The sequence below is a fragment of the Mesoplodon densirostris genome, chromosome 16 (assembly GCF_025265405.1).
Source record: "Mesoplodon densirostris isolate mMesDen1 chromosome 16, mMesDen1 primary haplotype, whole genome shotgun sequence".
Lineage (NCBI taxonomy): Eukaryota > Metazoa > Chordata > Mammalia > Artiodactyla > Ziphiidae > Mesoplodon > Mesoplodon densirostris.
Genome location: NC_082676.1, coordinates 56,498,538 through 56,525,880, shown reverse-complemented (window position 1 = coordinate 56,525,880; position 27,343 = coordinate 56,498,538). Strand labels below are relative to the sequence as shown.

Sequence of the window (27,343 nt, the reverse complement as noted above, 5' to 3'; positions counted from 1 at the left end):
ACCGCTGCCCTGGTCTATTAAACAAAGAGGAGCAATTCTCATGCCAGTATCATCCTATTAACCTAAAGCTGATAATGCTGAGGTGGCCCAGGGCTGGCAGGATGGCCTCGACTGTGACTAAACAGCACTTGTTTCCACTCTCAGAAACATGGCTTCACCCTTACTATAGAGCTGCATCTGGAATATGGAGACAGACCATCTTAGATTTTGTAGCTTTAGCTCCAAAAGCACAGCTAGGGCTGTCATCAGATTCCCCCAAGGAGGGAACACTTGTCCTCCCCCTCCAGCACCTCTCTCCCTAGTTTCATGCAGCCTTGGCCTGTTGGTGGGCAGCAGATAAAGAATTCACCCTAGGACGGCTCTAACTCCTTGAGGGTCCAGTAAAGGGAGTCTAGGCTCTGAGTTACTGAATGGACCTCAGCGCCAGCATCACCTCCCCAGCAGGTGGAGCTGGGCAAGCTGTCCGACCTGACAGTTTGCTCATCTGGAAAAAGGGATAAAAGCACTATTCTTTCATCATAATACAGCCACCTTAGTGGCTCTGCACTACCACGAGCCCTACTCTTTAGAGTGACAAGCTCTTCCCAATTTCTGGTGGCCACTTAGTTGACCTAATGATAAGGAAGGAATCAAGGAAGACTGTTTTTTGAAGTGATTACATAAGAAATAATAGGCGGCTACAGATACTCAACTAAACTTAGTAAACTTGCTCTTTATTTCCCAAACGTTTGGGTTTTATTTTTGGACAAAAATATTCTTAATAAAAACTGTGAAAAAATGAAGAGTTAAGAATCTTATAAAAAAAACGGGCTCACAGCTATTTGAGATGGCAAACTGGGGTTTGCCTGAAGGTAGGGAGATGGCCCATTCCCCATCCTCTCCGTTTTACCTAGTGACCAGGGACTTTAACTCCCACATTAAAAACACCCTCTCGTTTATTTATACTTTTTTTTTGGGGGGGGGAGTAATACAAAGAATATAGTGAATTTGATCTCTTGGGCCACTAGGGATACTATTTAGTAACGGAATAAAAATATTAAAATATAGGGACTTCCCTGGTGGTCCAGTAACATCCCACAAGCTGCGGGACACAGCCAAAAAATAAATATTAAAAATTAAAATATATTAGTTGAGGACTTCCCTGGAGGTGCAGCGGTTAAGAATCGCCTACCAATGCAGGGGACACAGGTTCGAGCCCTGGTCCGGGAAGATCCCACATGCTGCGGAGCAACTAAGCCCATGCACCGCAACTACTGAGCCCACGTGCCACAACTACTAAAGCCCGCACACCTAGAACCCGTGCTCCGCAACAAGAGAAGCCGCCGCAATGAGAAGCCCACGCACCAAAACGAAGAGTAGCCCCCGCTCACCGCAGCTAGAGAAAGCTCACGTGCAGCAATGAAGACCCAATGCAGCCAAAAATAAATAAATAAATAAAATATATTAGTTGACCATATGTTAGGACAAAGGCTTAATTTCCACTTTCCTTAATATTAACATTTGGTTCAACAGTCTAGTTCTAAGAATTCATCTCACAGAATAACAACAAAAAGTAAAAGTAGGTAAATGAAATGCAGTCTCTCCCTACAATTATTCAGACATAAGAGGAATGAAGTAGTGACACCTGCTACAATACAGATGAACCCTGAAAACATCATGCTCAATGAAAGACGCCAGTCACAAAGGATCACATATTATATGATCCCACTTACACAAAATGTCTAGAACAGGCAAATCCATAAACACACAACGTAGATTAGTGGTTGCCTAGGGCTGCGGATGAGGGTGGGGTGGAGGGATATGGAGAGGAGTGGTTAATAGTATGAAACAAGGCTTCTTTCTGGGTTGATAAAAATGTTCTAAAATTGATGGTGGTCTTGTCTGCACAATGCTGTGAATAAACGAAAAGCCACTGAATTACACACCTTAAATGGGTGAATTACATGATATGGGAATTAGATCTCAATAAAGCTTTTATTAAAAACAAAAACAAAAACAAAACCTAACTAGTGGAAGTAACTGTAGTTACTGGATGGTATTAAACGCCAGTGTTCTGAGCACTTTAAGTTCTATGAGAAGCCTACCAAGTAGTATCATCAGTATCTGCATTTTACAGATAAGGAAACTCAGCTACTGAGAGATAAGGTAAATTGCCCAAGGTTACCCCGTTAGTAAACAAGGGGCCCAGGATGTGAATCTGAGCAAGCTGATTTCAGAGCCACATCCTTAACAGCTGCTTGTGCACACAGAGGTGCACTGGTCACCGCAGAACACAGGGCACAACATAAATGCCCCCCAAGTCGGGGGCAGTTCAAACACATGCTGGTATCTTGTCCACTGAAAAGAGTGACACATGTCTATACCTCCTGCTACAGAAAGACAACAGAAATGACATAAACAGATGCTGTGTCTTTTTTTCTTCCATTTGTACTTTTTACAAAACACTCTACATGAAAGTGTACATAAGCTTGATAATTTTCTGCCATTTTTCATGAAAAATTAATAACCACGGGTTTCCTCTAAGAAGTAGGTCAGTGGTAGCTGGAACGCTGACTTTTATCTTCCTGAATACCTTTTAGTACTGTTTGATTGGATTTGATTTTTTGAACGATGAGCAGGGCAGAGGCTACCTAATATTACTCCGGTTTCAAGGCAGCCTTCGCTAACCCACCGATCAGGGCTGCATCCTGCATCTGCTCACAGCACCACGCACCACGCCTGGAATCACTCACTAAGGCTACTGTTTTATTTCAGTTATAGAGCTTTTTGCTTCCCTCCTCTCTCCCTAACTGGAAGCTTCCTGAGGACAGGCACTGGGCTTGTTTCTTGCTAAGCAGTGCCAGGCACATAAGCAGACCCTCCACATTTATTTGCTATTATTGATCAGACAAACAAATGAGTAAGTGAATTAGGGTCGAATTACCTAACTCTAACTGCCAATAGTCAAGGGCACAAGCAGTGATGATGGAACAGGTGGACATCTGGCTGGAAAACGCTAGGGCTAGGGACACAGTGGCACAAGCAGCCTTGAGTGGAACTTAAGAAAATGATTTACTCCTTCAATTAAAAACATTCACTTTCATCTAGTCCCAGAGAATTTATGGAGCCATACTCCTTTCCATCTCAAATCCTTTCCATTATCTTTTCCTAATTAATTGAGGTATGTAAATTCACTTGATCTAAATCTTTGCAAGCATAAATGTTACTCATGTGGTGATTCGGCAGCACATAGCAGATCAAGTTTAATCTGGTTCTACTGGTTTTTAAATTATACGTGATATTAAACAAGACTCATTTAACTTTGCATCTAACAGCTACAACTTATTACACTGGCTGCTCCCAGACATTTATAGCAAATCACTGTTGAATCTGTACTGTGAACCAACTTAGGATACAATTAATAAAATAAACTGTTTGACATTATAGGAGCTTTTGGTATGATATAAAATTTACTTTAATATTTTTTGGGAAAAAAAAAGATTAAGGAAAGTATATTATCCAAGTGAAATTTCTAAAGCTGCCACCTTACAGATCAATACAAAATCTCTTCACAAGAATATTTATGGATCATGACAGCAGTATTTCACCCAAATAATACATAAAGAAAGGAATAGTACATTTTTTATACAACCCAAATAACATATATTGAAAAGAATCTACCATGGTTTTCCAATAAACTATTTAGGAACTGTCAGTACATTTAAAACTATTAGGCATTCTATCAGTTTCAGCGTCTTGAAGAAATTTCTTCTAGAGCCCTCTGTTTCCTGGCTCATTATTCTCTAAGCCTAACAGCTGTCATATTGGCATTTCCATCCCTGTTCTAGGGACTGACTACCTCTCTCAGGTTGGAGTGATACAGAATTCCAAACATGCAGGTGAGTGTCTGAATTATGGAAGTTACAAAATAGGCATCCTCAGCAGTTTTGGCCTGAAATGTGCTCCCTTTTCTAACCTCTCATTATTTTTTTCATTTCACATTCTGATCACTTGACCAATTAACTGGTAATTGAACTCCTTTGGGATCGTGCTTCTTTTTACTATTTCATTTAGTTGCAGATAATAGGCCCATTAAGGAAGTGAAATGTCCCAATTCCAGAAAATTAGTATTTAGAGCAAAAACAACGAAAGGAAAGATGTAACTATTCCAATCAGCTAAGCACAAGCTAGAAAGACGTTGGTTTTGTCTACACTGTATTGGTTTGCCAGGGACTCTGCAAGCTTCTGTAGCATCCCTCTGCCGCCTCCAGGAAACCCCCCAGGATGTGGGGGAGGGTGGAAGTGAGCTCCCTAGCTGTTCTGCTCAGTGGCCTGCGCCACTCAGAGGGCTGGCCGGGGTCGCGGAGCAGACTGCCACAGGTTCTTTGCCTAATGGCCTCTACAATCATGGTCTGCTACAAAGCGAAGAAACGGGGATCCAACCTGAGAGAGGTAGTCAGTCCCTAGAACAGGGATGGAAATGCCAATATGACAGCTGTTAGGCTTAGAGAATAATGAGCCAGGAAACAGAGGGCTCTAGAAGAAATTTCTTCAAGACGCTGAAACTGATAGAATGCCTAATAGTTTTAAATGTACTGACAGGAGGGACTTCCCTGGTGGCGCAGTGGTTAACAATCCGCCTACCAATGCAGGGGACAGGTGTTCGAGCCCTGGTCCGGGAAGATCCCACATGCTGCGGAGCAACTAAGCCTGTGGGCCACAACTACTGAGCCTACACTCTAGAGCCCACGAGCCACAACTACTGAGCCCATGTGCCACAACTACTGAAGCCCATGCACCTAGAGCCTGTGCTCCCCAACAACAGAAGCCACCACAATGAGAAGCCCGCGCACCACAACGAAGAGTAGCCCCCGCTCGCCACTAGAGAAAGCCTGCGCACAGCAACGAAGACCCAACACAGCCAAAAATAAATAAATAAAGTAAATAAATCTACAAAAGACAATTGTTAACTAGCTCCTGTTACTCAGCTCATTTCTTTTCAGGGAATAATCAGAGGTCACATTTTCCTAGCTACAATTAAGAAGCATTTTAGCCTTTAATTCAAGGTAGAGTTTCTGCCATTGAGTTTATACTGTGGGCAATTATAATATCCACACATTGACTATGAAGAGAAAGCTCTGACTAGTCAAACAAGAGTATATCCACATGTGCACATGGATAAGGGCTCTTAACCTGGAGTCCACGGGGATCTGTGAACCTAGATGGGGAAAAAGCCTACATTTTCAATGACCTCTAACTGACATCTAGCATTTCCTTCTACTATGAAGTTAGGCAGAAAGCCACAGAGGTATTCACGCTCCTGTGATCCTGTCCACCAACAGAAATCACGAGGATTTTTCATATTCCATTACAGTTGTTGCAATACCTCACAACGTTGCTTAAGCTCAAGCACCACTTTGAAAATACGGTAGTTAATAGCCTTGCTGTTAGACTGTATTATATAACAATAGATCAACAAACAGGCATGCATTTTACTCTATCAAATAAATTTTAAAATATTTTGATAACTGTATTTCAATATAATTGGTTTCTGAGAAACCTCATGCATTATATTTTATGCATTTAGAAACATTATTATGAGAGGTAGTCCAGAGGTTTCAGCAAGCTGCCAAAGGGGTCTGGGCACAGAACAAGCTGAGATGCCCAGCAGCGGGCACAGGGCCTCTGCCATAAGGCCACGTGGCAGATGCTGGCGGGGGCGTGAGGGCGATCACCGCTCCCAGCAGTGCTGCTTCAGACCACACACATCATCAGAAACAGTGCCATGGACATCTATACACTACCAAATGTAAGACAGATAGCTAGTGGGAAGCAGCCGCATAGCACAGGGAGATCAGCTCAGTGCTTTGTGACCACCTAGAGGGGTGGGATAGGGAGGGTGGGAGGGAGGGAGACGCAAGAGGGAAGAGATATGGTGATATATGTATATGTATAACTGATTCACTTTGTTATAAAGCAGAAACTAACACACCATTGTAAAGCAATTATACTCCAATAAAAATGTTAAAAAAAAGTCACAAGAAAAATTTGTAACTATGTATTGTGACAGATGGTAACTAGACTTACTGTGATCCTTTCACAGTATATACAAATATTGAATCACTGTTATACACCTGAAACTAATATAATGTTGTATGTCAACTGTATCTCAATAAAAAATCCTCTCTCCATGAACAACAGCAACAAAAAAGAAACAACTCTGCAAGTAATGCTCAGAGTTCCCTAATTAGTAATATCAAGTAAATTAGTTCAATCAGCCCCAGCAGAAGGGAGGCATTGTTCCTGATCGCCTGGATGCTTCAACAGCGCTTATAATGGATGTGAAGGAGCCCGGGAGCCCGGGGCTGGCTGATTGCTCCGGGTCACCACGGCTCAACATTCGGCCTGCACACAACCTGCTGGAAGAGCTGAAGACAGCAGCCCGGCCCAGTCCAGGGCCTGGTGATATTTCAACCAAGGCGGGTCACTTTCTTGCACCCACAGAACCCCCCTTTAATGTTTCTGTATGTTAAGCTGTGTGGTAAATTGCCTTTAAATCATGGCATTTCTTGGAGCCTGGAATATGCACTTAAAAATAACAATGCAAGGCTAATTATACAGCCAAGGAATTGAACATGAGTTAACTGAGCTTCTTTTAAAAACAACAACAACAACAGGAACAAATCCTGTTAATAGGGACAAAAGGGTTTCCATTCAGTGGAAACTTTCTGAGTACCTGGGGTGTGGTGGGCAGTGCAGGCAGAGATGCTGCTGCACAGAAGAGACGGTACAGAAGGAAAGTGCGGCCAGTCCCTGAGAGGCGTCCTCCTGGGAACTGCAAAGCGAACTGCGTGGTGTTCACTCCCTCCAAGTGCTAGAGCACGTCCCGAACCAGCCAACCCATTTTGACTTCAAGCCTAAAGAAAAGCTGACCTGAGTACACAAGAAGAACCTCTGCTAGTGGCACTGTTTAGATGATCACTCCTAGTGATGGTGAGGAGAGAGAACTAATCAGTCAGGAGATTCCAACCCACGGAACTCACCACAGTTATTAAAAGCCTGACATAAACCTCTGTGTATCAGCGTAAAAGGGTTTTCCAGATGGATGCAAGGGGAAAAAGCGAGGCACAGAGCAGTGTGCCCAGAATGATGACATTTATGGAAGACCAGGGTGCTCACCACACACATACTTTTAACTATGGTGACCCCAAGGGATGGACCTGGTTGGGGGTTACAGTTTATTCTAGATACAGATTTTAAATCTTTACAAAGAGAATGTATTCACATATTACTCGTATAATTTAAAAATCTAATAAAATAACAAAACAGATCCATAGCTACATGAGTTTGAATCCTACAAAAGATAAGAATGACAAAAAATAATACTTTCATGTTTCCATGCGTCCCTATTCCTTATTTCTAGGTCAAGCACAGGTTTTGATCTGTTTTATTCACTTATGTAGCACAGGCATCTGGAACAGTGCCTGGCTCAGAGTAAGCACTCAACAGAGATTTGTTAAATAAATGAATTGATTACTCATCTAATCCAGAAGTTTGTACTGGGGGCCTACCATGTGCCAGCTACTTGCTAAGGACCCCGGGAAACATACAGTGATTCACTTGGCCTGCATTCATTCACACCGTTCACATGCCCACAGTGTTGGGCGCTTGATGTAAATACACACCAACACAGATACACACACTCGCTGCCCTTTAGGAACTTAGAACTCAGCTTGGGGGAAGGTGAATCCTAGAGGCTGGAGGGCGGACATAAGGCCTTTTCCTGGCCACAGCCTTAATCCTGGCTTTGGTTTTCAAAAGTGTGCCTCTGAGGCTTTGCTTATCATAGTCTGTCTTGTACCAGAATTACATTCACATGTTTGTGCCTGCCCAGCTGGGGAAAAATAAACACCAACCTTCCTGGATTGTGTGAACACAGAAGGACAAATGGCTTATTTTCTGCCTGAAGCCCAGCGTACCAAAGCATTCCATCTTGCTTTATTTCCCAATTCTACCCATTCATCATAGAATTAGAAATCTAAGTGGGGAAGGAGTCTTGATGGCCATTTAGCCAGAGCTACTCTTATCTGGACCTTGGCCTAGCCCTTCACATCTAATTTAAGGTGAGGGGCTACCAAACTAGATGAAATAGAACCTTTTAAGTCTCACTTGGATCTTGCAGGAAAACCACAATCCAGCAGTTCTGCTTTACATTCCCACAGTGTCTCCCATCCTAAACACCATGCCACTAATCCCCTTAATCTCCAGCCTTTTGCAGCCATATCTGCAGAAGCTCAGTCCTTCTCTACCCTGAAGTGAAGAGTTTTCCACCTAAGTGGATTAGTCTGCACTTATCTGTAGCAAACATCACCTTTGTGTACGTACCCCCTCTTTCAATTTGTCAGAATGATTTCTGAACGCAACTCCATTTTCATATTCAGTCACTTTGGTCCCAACAGGAATGGTCCCCCAAATTCAAATATAAGATGCCTGGGAACATTTTTAACTTTGAAACTAAAATGTGGCCACTGTGCAATGGGTGTACACAAGTGAACTTGGGGGTGTGACATTAAATGGGAAGGAAGGAAGAGCCTTCTGCTTCTAGTGATGAAAGGTTTCTTCATCTATAAATTCCAAATGATCAACACTGCAGATTCATGTGTTCTTATCCAAAATGCTTTGGGCCAGATCTGGTTTGAAATCTGGAGGTTTTCAAACTTAAAAATAGCAATACCAGGCAGAGGGCACATATTAAATAATGCCTCCAGCTGGGTCTCAGGCACCACCCCATCATGGAACACGGTAATATTTCACTAGCAAAATACATGAATGTTTTAAGTAGGATAAATAGAGACTATATATAAATAGCTTCACGTAGTTCAGGTCAGTTTTGCTGCCAACTGAGTTAGTTCAAACTAAAGCAAAAAACGCTTAGTGTTCAGAGCTTTGTGAACTTTGGAACGGCAGATAAGGGATCATGCACACAGACAGGACCCGAAGAACCAGTGCTAACCCTCCTGACCTTTCTGCATAAAGATACTTTTAAAGCATATAGGTGTGGCTGCTTTCCTGAAAATTTCTGTCAGGTTCTGTTTGGGAAGCCCTGCAGAGCAGAGGTCATTCGGCTTTAGTTATTCAAACTGTTGTTTAAAAAGCAAAATAAAAAGCTACAAACTTAAAGCATTTCCCTTTGACGCTGAGCACGGTAAGTCTAAAGCAAAGGTAGCTCTCTTGCTCAACACCATTATCTTTAAGAGCTAAAGTGCATTTTCACAAACCACTTGCATACACACAAAATGGTACATAATACACAGAGAAGCCAAACACCCAGTGCACTGTGCATATCAGTCTCTTAAGTGTTTCTCAGACTTAATTGTCCATAAGATTCACCTGTGGATCTTGTTGAGCTGCTGATTATGTCTCATTAGGTCTGGGTGGGACAGAAATCCTACATTTCAAACAAGCTCCTGGTTACAGCTCTGAGGACCAGCCTTTGAGTAGCAAGGCTGCAGCAGAAGTGCATTAAATTTGGAAACAGACGGACCTGAGTAAGATCCTGGCTCCACCACTTACAAGCTAAGTGACTCTGGGAAAATGGAAATAGCAATGACACTTTTCCAAGCCCATAATGAGTGCGCTAGCAGCACAGTTCCTGGCACATAACAGACCCTGAAGTCATCCTTTGCCAGTCTGTGGTTGGCTGAATAATGGTCCCCCAAAGATGTCCACATCCCAGTCCCCCAAATCTATGAATATGTTACCTTACAAGGCAGAAGGGAATTTGCAGATGCGATAAAGTTAAGGATTTTGAGATGAAGAGATTATCCTGGGCTATCTGAACAGGCCAACAGGATCACAAGGGTGTTGATAAGAGGGAAGCAGGAGGATAGGAGTAAGAGAATATGAGAGGGTGAATCAAAGGTCAGTGAGGAGAGAAGATGCTATCTTGCTGGCTTTGAAGACAGAGGAAGGGGCCTTGACCCAGGACATGTGCGCAGCCTCTAGAGGCTGGAACCTCCCAGAAAGGATGCGGCCCTTCACACCCATTTTATACTCTGTCCTCCAGAACTATAAGAGAATAAATGTGTTGTTTTAGACCACTAAGTCTATAGTAATTGTTTACAGCAGCCATAGGAAACTAATACACCACCTACTGAAATAATGCTAACGCAGGCTTGCCTCAGTTTACGTAACAGAGGACTTCCTGGGGCTGAATCAACTGAAACATCATGTAACAGCTGCCCCAGTGGAGGTCAGTAAACAAAGAACTCTTCAAGGAGACTTTGGATCAAGGGAAGAATTCCTCCCGCTTTATCTGTTTTGTTTGGTTATAGCCCTTGCTACCAAACAGGGACAGACACACCAACCCGTTCCAAAGGCTAAAGGGACTCTCCTGCACCCTAACTGTATCATCACATTCCAGCTTCTCATGTAACTGTCGAAACCTAATAAGGCTCCTGGGGACAGCATCAGTGGGTTGATGCCTCAACATCAGAAAGACTGAAGAAAGTCATCCTGGGCTCAAGAGTGAAGGATTGAAAAATCAATGGTCTCAATATTTGTACAAGTCTTCATTTGCTACTTATAATGTGGTTTATCCCATAGAGAAGCTTTATAAAATAAGAAAATACCAAGGTAACCCAAAAGACGCCTGCAGGATGAAAACTGCATATGTTTCCAAACAAAATGGGCCTTGTCCTGCATTTCTTAGGCTTCTTCCTGCAGGCCTTGGCACCGATAGCACCCCTTAGCCATCCTGGGTTTTACACTTCCCTTACCAGCCTCTAAGCTCCATGGAAGGGCCGGTCGCTCATTTCTAACTATCATATCCACAGCATCTGTAACTGACACTTAGTTTGCACACAATAAATGTTTGTAGATGAACGAATATTATGATGGATATTTATAATAGAAAAGCATATTCAGACTTTCATTAGCAAAAGTATTACTTGTAAAGTTCTTTTTCCCCAATTTGAACTTAAAACTACTTGGCCCAAGATATTATTTATGGTGGAATTAAAAGTATGCTCTCTGATTTTATCTGCCTATTAATATATGCATTTGATAATTAACAATGTGTTAAGCAGTCAAAGCAAATAATTACTTTTCTAAAGTCTGCCCCTGAATATGAGCTAAATGAGGGGGAAGCCACTAATTGCATATTAAAAAATGCAATTAAATGCAAAAAAAAATGGTAACTAGATTCAAAACGTTCTGTTTAAACCTCAGACCACAATATTCAAAACAGTTACAATCCTTTCACTGGGTCAGTTACAATCCCACAAAACAATCCAAATCTTCAGAATTCTGTTCGGGTCACAATGAATATAAAACAATTTCTCAAAAGTTGGCTAGTTCACATTTTTGAGGTCTTCTGACCAACTGGTAGGGTTGATCATAAAAACTCTATCTTTTAATTTACTTACGTTCAGTACACTTTATTTAAGAAGCAGTGTAATCACACGGAATGCTTTTATTTTAAACCTTATTTTGAAATATGACTGAATACATTAACATAATTCAGAACAAGTCAGTAAACATCTACAAGAACATGTTATATAATTCTAGTGAGTCTCATAATATTCTATTTTCAAAGGAAAAAAAAAAACACTGGACAGAAAAGCAGTAAATTTGGAATCTGTTTCAACTGTCCAATGGAAGTCTGTTCACTGTGTCGTCCAGAGGGAGAGCTCTAGCCGATGCTACAGTGAATATCGGGCCAAATGATTCCAAAGAAACCAGCTACCTGCAAATCAAACCATTTGGAAGTAGCATAAATCTGTTAGATCAACTCACACACTACCTTGGTTTACCTTGTAAACCAAGACTCCAAGTCCTGCTACAATTTCTAACTCCTTTAGAAACTGGGGTACTCTGTGGTCACTTTAGCACTGTATAATCTCAGCACTGGAGAACCCTCAGCCAAGAGTCACCAAGGGTGGCCAAGTTCATAGGCAGCTAGGATTTTACCTCTCTAAAAAAAGAAACTCAGCAACTTCCTGAGAATACATTTCTGTACCAAGCTGCTGAGATATTCACCACCTGCATGGAGGTATAGAGTCATCTGCCCTGCGCCGTGTAGCCCCAGACTATTGAGGCTACACATGCATCAATGGGCTCTTGGTTCAGAAACTGAGGCTCTAAGAAGGTAAGGGGTCTGGCCAAGTGTACGCAGTGCATCAGTGGTAGATGTGGCAGATGTGGAGCTGGCATCCCGGCCACATGAGACCTAGTTCAGGTCTTTGTCCACTGCCTTGTTTTCCCTCTTGCCCATCCTGCTGCCTCTGTATAGGCCCAATAGCAGGACAGGCTGCTTCTCCAGGGATGGCATCACTGGGCTCCTCCAGGGGGAGGGGGAGTCAATGACGTGGACTGTGGGCATGTTCACAATCTTGATTTTGTGTAAAATGTGAGTAAACAGAGAATGAGGGACGGTCTGAGGGTTCTCCCTGCTGGCCCTACTCCCTAGACTTCAAGGAGAGCCATTCTGGGCAGCCCCTTCTCCATCCTCACACGTTCACACTGGGGTTGTTCTAGATAGGTAGGTTACCAGACAAGTGAGTCCTGGAGGGGAGGAATTAATGTACCCAGGCTTCCTGCAGAGTGCCTTGGCTTCTAAAGACATTAGAAATCATAGCAGGACTCAAGAGTCTTGGTTTACAAGGTAACGTTAGCCAAAAACAAACACCCATAGCAACTACAGTGTTTTCTGCAATGGTCTTTGGGTCATCTCTGTCCACTAAGCAGAGACCAGGACACAGACAAGAGTGGGCTTGGGTGCCTGCTCTGCCTCCCAGATGGGCACGGGCGGTTTCCACTTTCTTATACTTGCTCACTGGGCTTTATCTTTGCCTGGGAGAGAAGGATATCAAAGGAAAGGGGAATAAATAAAGGAAGCGAGGTCTAAAAAAGGACCTGTTATGTTCACATTCCTACTATCTCACTTTTCTTCAGGGGAACCATCCTGTTCTTCTGACCACTTGGCTGCAGGGGAGCTAACCCCACACCCCGGCTTCATGGGGCTATGTGAGCTGGATGAGTGTTGGTCTGTAACTCTGATTGGACCACTAAGAATAAGGCACTTTCAGGGGCTTCCCTGGTGGTGCAGTGGTTAAGAATCCGCCTGGCAATGCAGGATACACGGGTTTGAGCCCTGGTCCGGGAAGATCCCACATGCCATGGAGCAACTAAGCCCGTGTGCCACAACTACTGAAGCCTGCGCGCCTAGAGCCCATGTTCCGCAACAAGAGAAGCCACCACAATGAGAAGCCTGCACACCGCAATGAAGAGTAGCCCCCACTCGCCACAACTAGAGAAAGCCTGTGCACAGCAACAAAGACCCAATACAGCCAAAAATTAATTAATTAATTATTTTTTAAAAAAGAATCAGGCACTTTCTTTCTGTTGTGGTTTCAGTAAGAAGGACATAAACCTAAAGCTCCCAGGAGCCACTACCTGGAAAGAGCCTGCATGAGAATAAATTCAACCCAGAGGAAAGCAAGGCTGATCAAGGAAGAGACCAAGCCCTGATAGCAACCTCTGAGCCCCTGGATCCAGCCATACCTGAAGCCTAAATCTGCCCTTGGACTTTACAGTCCCATAGGGTAACACAAACTTAAAAAAAAAAAAAATTAATCTAGTTCAAGTTAGATTGTCATTTGAAACTGAAAAAGCACTAACAAAGACAGGAGAAATAAAAGCACAAGGAGAAGGGAAATGAAAGGAGAAGATTACGTTTATGGATATGGGATCTGAAAGCAGTTCAAGTTTGTCCCCTGGAAATGAAGAAAGGTGACACATAGGAAACTGTTCCATTTTTCATAGCAAGCTCAGACCATAAGAACTGTAGCTCTGCCTAATTACTGCGATTAATCTTGCCAAATTCTTAAGACAAAATGAGCGTGTATTTTCTGATGTTTGACGATACTGCAACCGTCGTGAAGAGAAAGAATGAGCCGTTACTGAATAGTCGTCTTTCAAGACAAATCATTTTTTTCTGGATGGGAGAAGAAGACAAGGTCACAACGGTGGCCCCAGTCTTACCGGGCATGGCATGGACGAGGTCCCCGCACAGAACGAAGAACTTGGGCTTGGGGCTCAGCTGGTTGACAGCCTGGACGGCTTGCTCCGTCAGACGGACCTCCTGCTTCCACTCGTCGCCACCGCTGTCACAGTCCCCCGTGGACCAGGCCTTCATCAGTCCGAACTGTGGGTCTGCACCTTGGATGAAGTAGAACGGGCCTTTCCATTCCCTTTCCTTTTCTTTAATTAAAAAAAAAAAAAGAAAGAAAGAATGAAAGGAAGGAAGGGAGGGAGGAAGGAAGGAAAGAGAGGGAAGAAATATGATAAAATCTGTCAGGGAAAGCACCCAGGGTACCCTGCGAGTGGATACAATATTTTTCTTAAATTAAGTAGGTCATTTTAATAAGCTGCTGTTCAAACACACCATTTTCCTGTCATCAGCGAGAGGATTTTGATTTATACTAATTATGCCTGGACCTGGTAATTCCCAAAGGCCAGGGGAAAACCACATGGGCCATTAACAGCTATGCAGCCAAGCTGTCTGTTTAAAAGCCAGACAGCCAAAATGGAGCACAGAGGCACCACGGCACGCTATATAGAGGATCTTAATGTTCAATCGTTTTTTAATTAGAATTAAAAATACCCCAAATTGAAAGCTGCCAGAAGTATTATGTTTAAACGACGAGGTGAAGTGCTTTCAAATCTTTTACGCCAGGCTTAATGGCACAATTTGCACTGTTTCGGGGGATGTGACAGAAAAACTTGGAGCTCAGAAGCTCCGGCTATCTGGTGGGAAAGGCAGGGCCAGAAACGAAATCGTAGTTAATGTGGAAAACAAACACTGATGCTAACGTTTCCAAGGCAGCATGATGTGGGCAGAGGTGAGGTGTGAGGCTGCAGGGCAGGGCGGGGGGACGAGACTCTTTAATGCTTTATGTCCTTGGAGAGCACTTAGGTCACCGCAAGGTAAACCATCCGGCTGCTCTTCCTATTGGTTCTGCCAAAGCTTCAAGGGCCACGGGTCTCCACCCTGATCTGCCCAAAACACTGCCAGCAGTGTCTGCGTTTACAGAGCTGGAACGCCCATCAGTGGGTGCGTGGGTTTCACACTTTTCTTTGGCCACAGAATCCTTTCTTCAAACAAAACCACAGGTGGCTGACCAGTGTTGAAAACACGTAGCCTCCTCTGCCTGAGTGGCTTCTGGGGACAGAGCAGTCTGAACACACCCACTCATCAGCCCAGATTTTATCCTCAGCCCAGAGAGGTGACATGACTTGCCTCATGGACACCAGCCATCAGCTGCAGGGACAAAACTACCCCACAACCTTGAGACTGTTTTCTTCTTTTTAACAAATGAACATATTTTGCAGGTCAGCTGAATAAATGGCATTTCCTTTGGAAGTCATGAAGATACTAGAATTTCCCCAAAGCTCCTTGAAGTCATTTTACATCTTTGTGTTCATTTCACTCATTTATTCAGTATTTACCGAGAGCCTACTGTTTGCCGGGCCCCATGCGAGGTGTTGATGACACACAAGTGGACCAAGACAGGTGAGGTCTCGGCTCTCGTGGGCTTAGTTCTCACGGGGTTGGGGGTGGTGGTGCGGGGAGAGACAGCAAACAAGGAAATTCGCAGAGAATAGAGCTGGAGGGTGCTAAGGGCTCTGCGAGGATTAAGGTGAAAGCAATGGTTAATTTAAATTGGGTGCACAGGGAAGGCCTCTCTGAGGTGGGGTCATTTAAGCTGAGATCTAGATGTAGCACATAAGCTTTTTTTTTTTTTTTGCGTTACGCGGGCCTCTCACTGTTGTGGCCTCTCCCATTGCGGAGCACAGACTCCGGACGCACAGGCTCAGCGGCCATGGCTCACGGGCCCAGCTACTCCGCGGCATGTGGGATCCTCCCGGAGCGGGGCACGAACCCGTGTCCCCTGCATCGGCAGGCGGACTCTCAACCACTGCGCCACCAGGGAAGCCCAGCACATAAGCTTTTAAAATTCCACGCCCACCCTCCCACCGACCACCCTCCCACCCACCGTGCCTAGCTTACTATCATCTTAGAATGGATCTCAGGCTTTAGGCCTCCTTTCCTTAATTCCTCTTCCAGAACTTAAGAAGACAAGCAGTTAAACAAACAAAATTACCTATCCATACTCTCCAGAACAAATTATGTATGTGTGTTAACCTGCCAGTTCTTGAACTACAGCTTAAAATGCTAGCTGTTCAGTCAAATCACAACCTACCTAAACTCACCCTGAACAAGGACTGCAATGAAACCCTGTTGTGTGCATCTCACTGCCAAGGACAGCGATCCAGCACTGCAACGGATCTGACTCATACTCATTGAGCCCTTACGACATGTGGCAGAAAGACTCCAAAATGCCCCCGGAAGACCCCTGAGTCCTGATACTCACATCCTGTGTGATCCCCTCCCCTTGAGTGTGGGCTGGACTGCTTCTAATAAGCAGAATACAGTTATAGGATGTGCCTTCAGAGACTGGCTAGACCAAGATATGGAAACAACCTAAATGTTCCTCAGTGGATGAATGGATAAAGAAAAAGTGGTATACACACACAACAGAACATCATTCAGCCTTAAAAAAAGGAAATCCTGCCATTTGGGACAAAATGGATGAACCTGGAGACATTAAGCTACCTGCAATAAGCCAGTCACAGAAAGACAAATACTGCATGATCCTCAACTTGTATGTAGAATCCAAAATAGTCAAACTCATAGAAGCAGAGAGCAGAACGATGTTTTCCAGGGGCTGGGGGGTAGGGAGGGTAAATGGGGAGGGGAGGATCAAAGGGCACAAAGTTTCAATTATGCAAGATAAATAAGTTCTGGAGATCTACTATATAGGACGGTGCCTATAGCTAACAATACTGTATTGGACACTTAAAATTTTCTAAGAAGGTAGATCTTAAGTGTTCCTATCACACACACAAACAACAACAACAGCAATAAAGGGGGTGGGAAGAAACTTTAGGAGGAGATGGATGTTTATGATAGATGTTGATGGTAGTGATGGTTTCACAGGTCTATACTTATCCCCAAACTCACTGAGTTGTACCCATTATATATGTACAGCATTTCATGTCATTGTATCTCAATACAGTGGTTTTGAAAAAGAGAGAGATAAGGCTAAAGAAAAGACCCTGACTTTCATCTTGCTCACTCTCCCTCAGAGCCCTTCTCCTGGAGGGAACAGGCTGTCATGATGAGTAGCCCCCTGGAAAGGCCAACACGGCAAGGAACTGAGGGAGGGCTCTGACCAACAGCCTGTGAAGAACAGAGCCCCCCCACCCATGCAACAACCTGAAAGAAACCAAATCCTGCCAACAAGCATGTGAGTAAACTTGGAAGAGGATTCGCCCTAGGTGAGCTTCTGGATGAGACCACACCACAGGTGACACCTTGACGGAACCCTCATGAGACCCTGCAGCAGAAGGACCCAGCTAGGCTGCACCCAGATTCCTGATGGTAACTGGGAGATAGATGATGCACATTAGTTTTCGCAAGCTGCCAAGTTTCTGGGTAATTTGTTACACAGATCAGACTTAAAGATAAAGGGCCAGGAGTCAGCAAAACTTCTTCAAGAGCTCAAGGTTGGTGTCATGAAAAAAACTGAGATTCTGATTTGAGTTTTAAAGTTAATTGTTGGCACTGTTCATTTATTTTACTTTAATAATAACCATTTTGCACTGATGAATGCTTTTAGCTATGTTCCTGTTTCTGAGGCAGTTTGCAAAGCTGTTTAAACTGGATAAATTAATCAGGGAGATGACTGACACCCCAAAGTTGGGGCATAAATCAATCTGCTACAACAAACAGAATTTATAAAGTTTTCTACAGTGAACATTTTAACAATTATAGTTGCCTATCACAAATAGTCATAGTCTCGAAAAGTCGTCTTTGGAGGTATTAAATCTTTCATTATTACTGGTTGACTAAGTAAAATCTTAGAAAGAATCTCAATTTTATGATGACAAGGCACAAAATAAACAGATTTGACCTAAAATAAATGACAGCTCCATGTCACTGTTCCATCTACCTTACCTATCTAATAAAGGCAATGGGCTGACTCAGGGTTCTGCGTTCTCAAAAGCACCTGGAACCTCTTAAAGTTCCTGCTACAGAAGTTTGTGGTGTTTGGCCTCATCTTAATTTTAATCAAGGCTGAATTTAAGATATTTGAGGCTTGTAAGACTTAGTACTGGATGGAGGGATCTTTTGTAAACTTACACCTCCCCCACCCCTCAGAAGGGCAGACTTTTATATTAGGAAAGCCAATTCTTAAAAACATTTGCATTAAATTATTTCACCAAAGTCCAGAATTACCCCAAGGACAGGGCATAGGTATTAGCTGACTGACACCTACAAGGGCCTGGGAATGCTTACGATGATGCCTCCCTTCCGGGGCAGAGCAAGTGTCTGGCCCCAGCTTCTCTCTTTAGACTCCGGAAAGCACTGTTCTGGCAGCTCTAACTGTGGAAGTCTGGATATGGTAAGGACCATCCCTAAAGCAACCTGATACACAATCAGGGCATTTAAAAACCACCTAAGGGTCCAGTGGTTTTTTGCTTGTTGTTTTGTTTTGTTTTTAATTTTCCTAGTCAAAGAGCCTGGTAAATGACTGACAACCCAAATTAAGGAGCAGAAGTACCTGGAAATGGAGGCTGAGGGAGAAGGTGAGGATGACGAGAGAGCAACTATGCAGGCTGTACCTGGGCACGGGGGGCTGGGCTGGGCCTCCACCTCAGTCCTCAAGGTGTGGCAACGGACCAGCAACATCACCATCACCTGCGAGCTTAGGAAGCCCACCCCAGACCTACTGAGTCAGAATCTGCACTTTAACAAATTCCCAGGTGATTTTATGCAAATCCAAGTGTGAGAAGCACTGGCATGCAACTAATCAAGGGCCTGTTTAAATGTGTTTTATATCAAACAGATGTAAAGTGATTGTTTCCCTAAATTGAAACAATGTCCGGGAGGGGTTTTGCTGTTGTTAGTGGCTGTGTTTTTTGTTTCATTTTGTTTTTGTTTTGCATATTTTCCTATTCATTCTGACATCCTGCCTATGTCCAGCTCAGGTATTTGTTCCTAAACATTTCTTGGTCTTATCCATTACTGTCTAATCAACTCCCTTTAAATCACCTTTCAAAATCAATTCAATTTTCTTGGTAAGAATTCCAAGATTCCAGGTAAGAACTTAATCAGGGAATTCATTACTAATTAGTGAGTTCTAACACTTTAGATTTTCACATGACATCATGACATACAGTGAAAGCACCTGCTAGCAACTGTGTGTGTGCAGCATACACAAATGTGTGTTTTCAAAAGCACAACAGAGAGGTAATTTTTTTTTGTCCAAATTTGATACAAGAATGCAGTCAGGGACTCTAATTGACAACTATGATAAGACCAAGGTCAAATTTTTGAGATAAACTAAGTACTTTAGAATGAATGGATTAAAGAATAAAGTGAGTTGATTAAATTAAGATCTCATTTCTGACCCTGATGGTACTAAAACAAGATTGTAATCTTTTGAAACATTTGACACAAACCTCTGGATAATGCCGATATGGTTCTTAGTGTTAAGACACAATAATGCATACATTCATTTAACTAAAACACTTAAATCTGCTATGAATAAGAATGTCTACAGTGAACGTAATTTTTTCAATGTTATTTTTTAAAACAAATTCAAAGAGATGGTGTATTAGCCATCTACTGCTACGTAACAAATCACCACAAATGCAGCACCTTGAAACAAGACACATTATTTATCTCACAGTTTCTGTTGGTCAGGAATCTGGGCACAGCTTAGCTGGATCTTCTGCTCAACATCCCTCACAAGCTGCAATCAAAGTGTTGGATGGGGCTGGAGTCTCAACTGAAGACTCAGGTCAGTCAGGATGTGCTTCCAGCTCACTTAGGTGGTTGTGGACTGGGGGACTGAGGGCACCTGTTCCTTCCTGGCTGTCAACCAGAGGCCACCTGTTCCTTGACATGTGGGCCTCTCCAACATGGCAGTTCATAAGGTGGAAACTTGTTCATCAGAGGCAGCAAGAAAGAGGGTTTGCTAGTAAACGGAAGTTACGATCTTATGTAACATGATAATAGAAGTGACTGCCCATCACTTTTACCAGGTTCAATTCATTACAACCAAGTTGCTAGGCCAGCCCACGCTCAAAAGCAGGGGCTCATGCAGGGAGGCAGGTCCTGTCTGCCACAGATGATAACATTAACTAACGTAATTAACTAATCTCAGGTAACCACAAGTTTAATGTGACCCTCCTGTACTGAGCTGAGTGAGCTCATTTGTTGTAGCCCATCCTATGAAGGCTGAAGGCTCACCTTCTACAAGCCCACCTTTTCCCCCTAAAGAACTGGAAATTGTGCCTGACGGATTCTCAGTTACTTTAACCAACACTCTCATTTAACCAAGGAGGGAATACTGAGGGATCTTAGGGATATACTTAGGGATCTTAGTCATGGCTCAAGTTCAAGGTTACACAGTTTATGAGCAGCAGCCTCTATTGTTCAGCATCTCAGTGCTGCCGGGCTGGCCTGGAGAAGAGAGAACCATGAAGAAGATGGAATGTTCCCTAGGCTGCCTGCAAGTTGCCCACCTCCATAAAGACATTTTTTGTCTCCAAAAAGTTTCCTTTAAATGGTACATCTTGGTGAGTACGAAGACAGTACACAAAGATAATGCTGACAAGGCTCAGAGCCTTTCCCCAGGAAGTTGTGACGCTCACAGACCCTGCCAACAGCAAAGGGCCCAGGACATCTATTTTCTGTGGGATGCTGACTGGTGATCTCCTCAAGACATTACAAACTTTAGGTCTCTCGATGCGATCTGATTAGCAGGTGTATTTTGTTTGGCACACGCAGTGTTTGGCTTTCTGGATTCTCATGGAAAATCTGGCCACACCAGGCCCAAATGGAGTGTGCCAACGATTGGCTGGGACTGAGCAGTAACTGCCCCTTTACTGGCATGAATGCTCTGGAATTCGCTGTGGTCCACACCTGGTCCCATTCACCACCTGGCCCCTGAAGACATCTGGGATGAGAAGCCCTTATCCATGGTAACCCTTCCATTTTGCTTAGAGGTACAGAAGAGGAGACTCACAAGGTCAAGGGTAAATAACTTGATCAAGACTAACAAGGCGTGAGGGGCAGAACCAGGCCAGTTACACCACAGAGCCCTGACTTCAGGGCAGGTGATCACACAAGTGAGATTAAAGAGAAGACTCATCCGGCTAGGAGTGCCAAGGTCTGCTCAGATGACAAGCTGGAAGAAAACAAGCTCCAAGCTACCAAAATAAATTGCCATAATTTAGTATGTTACCATAGCCTAAATCAAATTTTAAGATTAATTGAAAAATACTTTTTAAAGAAAAAATGGGCCTTAGAAAGAAATCTGACTCATCCGTCGTAGAGTAACAAGATTTGGCCACTTCCAATTTTCAGCTAATGGATAGAGACTGTCATAGAAACAATCTTTCAAAATCGAGGGATAAAAAGGACATTGGATTTTGGGTGGTATTAAATCATGGTCAGGAAAGGCCTGTGAGCCTCCATTAAGCATTACTGAGTACAAAGCAACTGTATACAGAACAGAATCTTAAAAACCTTTTAAAATTCACATGATCCTTTACCATTAAGCCTTCCTATGAGATTCTGTTTATGTGCCAATATCTTTCCTGAAAAACAGACATTCAAATTGCAATTGCTCTTTACAGTTTGCACCTTTAATATCACGAACTAAATGTTTTCTTGAATTTGTCTCTGCCAATATATTTCCTCTCACTCATTTTTATTATACCTTTTGGGCACATCTCTCAATTGTTAATGAAAGTTGACTTTTTAATGTACACCAAGAATTACAAATCGCATTGATCCTTTCATTCTTACCAGTTAATCAATGACTAACTATAATGAATGCACCCCCCCAAAAGCAAATGAATCACTACTTCCATTACCCAACTAGGAAAAGGCCTACGGGAGTCAGCCATGTCACTAATTAATACCTAATACTCTAATAATTTATATTTTCATGATGTGCTAAACCTGCCACTTTATAGGCAACCCCAAATAATTCAAGGTGGAATACAATGACAAACAGCTTTCTTAATTTACTTTTTATAAATAAGAGTCCCATTTTCTAAATCTAGTTTGACTTCTGGAAGACAGAATTAAAATCACAAGATAGTGGTTAAGAAGTGTGAGAGCTACAACACATCACTACACTGTAAGAATATTTAAGAATTCAATGTTTTGACCCCTGTTAACTAATCTGACTCAAAATAATACATAAATTGGGACTACAGAGGCCACATTTCTCCACTGGACTATAAAGTTAGAGAATTAACTCAGCATTAACTGACAGCGTCACTGTCTTGGGTCAGGCGTCCACCATGCCCACCTGGAGCTACCAAGACAGCTCCATGCAGGACTCCCTGCTCTGATCCATCTCAGTCAATCACTGCATCGTGACTCTTTATAAAATGCTTACCCCGATCATCAAACTACCTCGCTGAAGGACCACTACCTTCTAATGTCCATAAGGAAAGGCCCACATTTGCTTTCCCTTTCCAGTATTCTGTCAGCATGTTATCATTTGGTCCCTGACAGGTGGGAGGCATTCAGTAAACATTTGGTGAAAGGATAAATGAAGATGTCAGTGGATCCTCGCTCATTCTGGCACCTGGTGCTAAAACGTAGCCTGAAAATTTTCCAACTGTACCGATTACTATTCCCACTAGACCAGTGGCTCTAAACCGGGGATGATTTTTTTTGGTTTGTTTTTGGTTTGGGTTTTGGGACTTTTTGCAGTACGCCGGCCTCTCACTGTTGTAGCCTCTCCCGCTGCGGAGCACAGGCTCCGGACGCGCAGGCTCAGCGGCCATGGCTCACGGGCCCAGCCGCTCCGCGGTATGTGGGGTCTTCCCGGACCGGGGCATGAACCTGTGTCCCCTGCATCGGCAGGGGGACTCTCAACCACTGCGCCACCAGGGAAGCCCAACCGGGGATGATTTTGATCCCCAGGGCACATCTGATGTCTGGAGACGTTTCTGGATATCACACTGGGAGGGGGATGGTGCTTCTGGCATCCAGTGGACAAAAGCCGGGATGGTGCTAAACATCCCACATTACACAGGGCAGCCCCACAAAAGAATCCAGCCCGTGTCAACGGCGAGACTGAAGAACCCTGCACAAGACATACCACAGGGTCCCTCCACGTGGACCCTTCTCTGCTCCTCAAACACGCCCCATGCTTTCCCGCCCCTTTCTCCAGGGGGTGCTCTCCATTGTACCAGCTCCTCCTGCTGAGGTGCTGTCTGTCCACCCGGGCCCAGCTCACACGCCACCTCCCCCTCCCCGGCAAGCGGATGCTGCTCTGCCTCTTCCCCTCATTCAGAAAGTTTGTTCTGAGGACGGGTGTCATGTGAGTCACCAGACATTCAACTAGTGGGCAAGGCCACAGGTCCCTTTCCTTAAGACCTTACAGGGACTTCCCTGGTGGTGCAGTGGTTAAGAATCCGCCTGCCAATGCAGCTGACAAGGGTTCGATCCCTGGTGCTGCGGAGTAACTAAGCCCGTGCACCACAACTACTGAGCCTGCGCTCTAGAGCCCGCGAGCCACAACTACTGAGCCCACGCACCACAGCTACTGAAGCCCGCGCATCTAGAGCCCGTGCTCCGCAACAAGAGAAGCCACCGCAATAAGAAGCCCGCACACTGCAACAAAGAGCAGCCCCCACTCGCCACAACTAGAGAAAGCCTGCACGCAGCAACGAAGACCCAATGCAGCCAAATAATAAATAAAAATAAATTAGTTAATTAAAAAAAAGAGACCTTCAGAATGGTGGTGAGACAGACAACGAACAGGTCAACAACTAAGCTCATTACACACTGTGCTCCTGGGTACCGCAGAAGTAATCAGGGTGATCACGGACGGAGCAACTGGTGGGTGGGAGAGCTCTGCAGTAGATGGAGGAGTGAGGCAACACAGGAGATGAGATCTGAGGACGAGACAGAGCCAGGCGGGGGGCTGGGGAGATGCGCCCCAGACAGAGGGCACAGCAAGGACCAGACCCTGAGACCAGGGGCAAATATGAATATTGGGGATAAAACAGATCATACCCAGACATGTGGGCTTGGGGAAGGGCTTCAAGCCCCTGTACCACTTTGGGCTTCCATCTCCCAAAGCCCTAACCTTGTCCCAGGACAGCCCAGACCCTGAGGCTTGAGTGCCAGGATCAAATCCCATTTCCACCCTTTACCAACTCTGTGACATGATGCAAGTTCCTTAACCGCTCAGGGCCTCAGTTTCCTTATCCATAAAGTAAGAATAACTCATCTACCTCAAAAGGGTTGTTGTGAAGAATTAACTGAGTTAATACATGTGAAGCATTTGGACTTGGCACATAGTAAGCAGTCAAGTGTGTGCTTCTATTACCATGAGTGTTATCCACGGTAACTCCTACCCCTGTCTTAGCAGACAGCATTCTCAAAATCTTACCCATTTCTTTGTTTCCCATAGCATATAGTGGGGCTCAGAAAATATCTGATGGTATATATGTGTATATGTATGTATGTATGTATGTGTGTGTCTGTGTGTGTATGCTTTGGTCTTAACATCTTTTCCTTTATATACTGTGGATATTGCTTTGGTTATAAAATGGCAAAGATGGGCTGCTTTACAGCTGCCCAGAAGCTTTCTAGCTAAAGAGCAAATGCCAACGAAATGCAATTTTTGCAGTTTCTCACAGCAGCGATCTGCACAGTGAATCACAATCTAAATGTCTTCAGCAATGCCCCTCATCTTCTCTGGCGACTAATCTTATTTCAGTGGTTAAAAAGCAAAAAAACACAACAGTAGCAAAACAATCTTCACCGCTTTGGGACTCTTTCTGGTTTAACAATCCAAATGTCCCAAAGGTAAGACTGCCAGAACTCAATGCAGCAGTTAACAGTGTCTTTCACTAGTGGTTGCCTCGGGCTTGGGGGGGGGGGGGGTCGGGGGTGATAACTGAGGGGTGTGAGGTTTCTTTTTGGGGTGGCGAAGATGTTCCAAAATTTGTGGCAATGGTGGTACATCTCTGTGAATAGACTAAAAGCCACCGAATCGTTCACTTTGAAAGGGTGAATTGCGCGGTATGTGAAGCTGTTTAAAAAAGTAGTGTCCTTCAGGGCCCCTCTGCCCCCAAAATAATTCAGTGCGACAGCAAAATACTCAGAGTCTCCAAATTACGTTTCCTAAGTACCAAAGTGAATTTACCCAACCTCTTTTCTTGGCCTACACACATCCAAAAGGTAGCTTTTTGAGATACGCAAAAGCTTCTGAGTCATAGCTTGGCTGCCACACTTGCCGTTTGGGGATGAGGGGCCTGCCAGCATCTTTATCTGCAACCCTTCAGAGAAGTAAGAAGGCAGATGCGCCAGGACTACTTGCCCAGGCGGCTTTCAGCATCCCTGGCTTTGGCCAACGCTGTTCTGGACAATGTCTAAGCGGGGAAAAAGACATTTTCCATATCTCTCTCACTTTTCAAAAGCAGAACTCTATTGAGGGTCTGCATGTTTTGGGTGGAGGTTTGCTATGACTTTTGCGCCATTCCCCGTGTTTCACTGCCAAGAGAGCCTGCGGCTGCTGGCCCAGGGGGTGGTGCTTCGGGGAGAACTGGAAGAAGGTGCTCGCTCTGGACAGAGGCAGCCCTGCAGGCACAGGCTGAGCAAACGGAGGCCCTGGATGGGAGGAGAAGGCCACCCTTACTTGAGGCAGATGCAGCTCCAAAGGGGGCAGGGAGAGGAGGGACCCACCTGGGAACAAGCACCGGCCCCAGCGGGTGCCTCTGAGTAAGGCACCAACTGCCCAGTGGTACGTGGTTTGCAAGGGTCCTGTTGATTGGCTCAATACCTTGGTTTCTGTTGGTTTTGTCCAGAGGAAACATGATGTGTGTAAACTGTGGGTTAGGTGGATGCACACACGTGATCCCGTGGGCATTGCACTCATTTTCATTCATTTATTCACATAATGAAAGGCCACTGAAGGTCCACTACTGCCAGACACCCTCCTAGGCCTGGGCTTCCTGCTCCACCCCCAGGGAATTTATCACCTACAGGCAGGAAAGGACATCAAAGTCAGAGGAGTAAAGACACAACTCAAAGTTGTAACAAATATCCTAAAAGAAAAGAATGGGTGAAGGTGAATGGCAGTGGACCTAACTTAGAATAAGAGAAGCAGCACAGGCCTGAAGAATGAGGAAGAGAGGGAAGAGGAGGGGGACAGAGAAAAGCCACAGCAAGGGCTGACAGACCCAGTTTTTGTTTCAAAGACATGACTCTGGATGCTGTTCAGGGAATAGACTGGAGAGACAAGAGGGACTCAGAGGCTGCTGGGACTGTCTGGGTGAGAGGCAGGGTAGGTGGGGTGGCCGGGCTCACGGTGGTGGGAGCCGGGAAGTAGAGAAGTAGATGAAGCCCAGCTGTGCCCTGGGGGTGCATGGATGGGACTGTGGGCAGCCAGGACAGGGAGAGGAGGGTGAAGCAGAGGTCAGGAGCGACTCCCAGGCTGCTGGTCGGACAGAGCTAGGGGAGACCGGGAAGGGGCAGACTGGGGGAAAGATGAGGTGCTCCGTCCTGCTCCAATGTATTCTGGGGGCGGGGCCAGAGGGCAGGAAGCCTGAAGAGCTGCGTTCTCCTCTGGATCCTCCCCCGGATCCTCCCCCTTACTAGTTTGGGGCCTGAAATCACCAAAGTGCCCCCACACAGATGAAATCAATGCACTTGTCACCCTGGCTGCTCCTTAAGACAGATCTGGCCAACACTCGGCCTCCTTCTTACAAATGAGGACCTGAGCCATTAGCTTGACAAAGATGTTTCTTCTTTTCCTCTAAACAAGGCTACTACGTGGGGGAGTCTGAACGTTCTTTCGCTCAACAAATATTTCCTGGGTGTCTGACTCCACATTCTCTTGGTCCTGAGAGTGGCTGGCAGCAGTTCTGGGGCTTCTGGAGTCTCCAGTTGCCCTGGCCCCATGTTACTGCCCCTGACTCATTGGAGGGTTTGACAAAGTTAAAAATCACACACTGCACAAATATAAAAAGTTGTCAGTTAGTCCTCTCTGTGAAGAAGATACTCTCTTAACAGACATCCACTAGACCAATGTGAAGGGTCATCAACACTCTCCATGCCTCCACGAAGGCGCGGACCATGGCCCTGGGCAAGCTGATGGCCTTCCCATGCTCTACGCACCTCTGCCCCGCCCCTCATGGAGTGTCTGTCAGGAAGTGCCCCCAAATCTGTTCATGCTAGCACTTATTTTTAAAT

General features: G+C 44.6%; 1 protein-coding gene across 3 annotated transcripts in view; it reads right to left on the bottom strand.

The window, feature by feature from the left end:
• CPPED1 (calcineurin like phosphoesterase domain containing 1) overlaps positions 1–27,343 on the bottom strand; it is a 120,178-nt gene that overhangs the window by 80,931 nt on the left and 11,904 nt on the right. For all 3 annotated transcript variants that reach the window (XM_060120622.1, XM_060120624.1, XM_060120623.1), the window contains exon 2: positions 14,023–14,241. In XM_060120622.1, the coding sequence (XP_059976605.1) occupies positions 14,023–14,241 (219 nt within the window). The remainder of the gene's footprint in view (positions 1–14,022; positions 14,242–27,343) is intronic.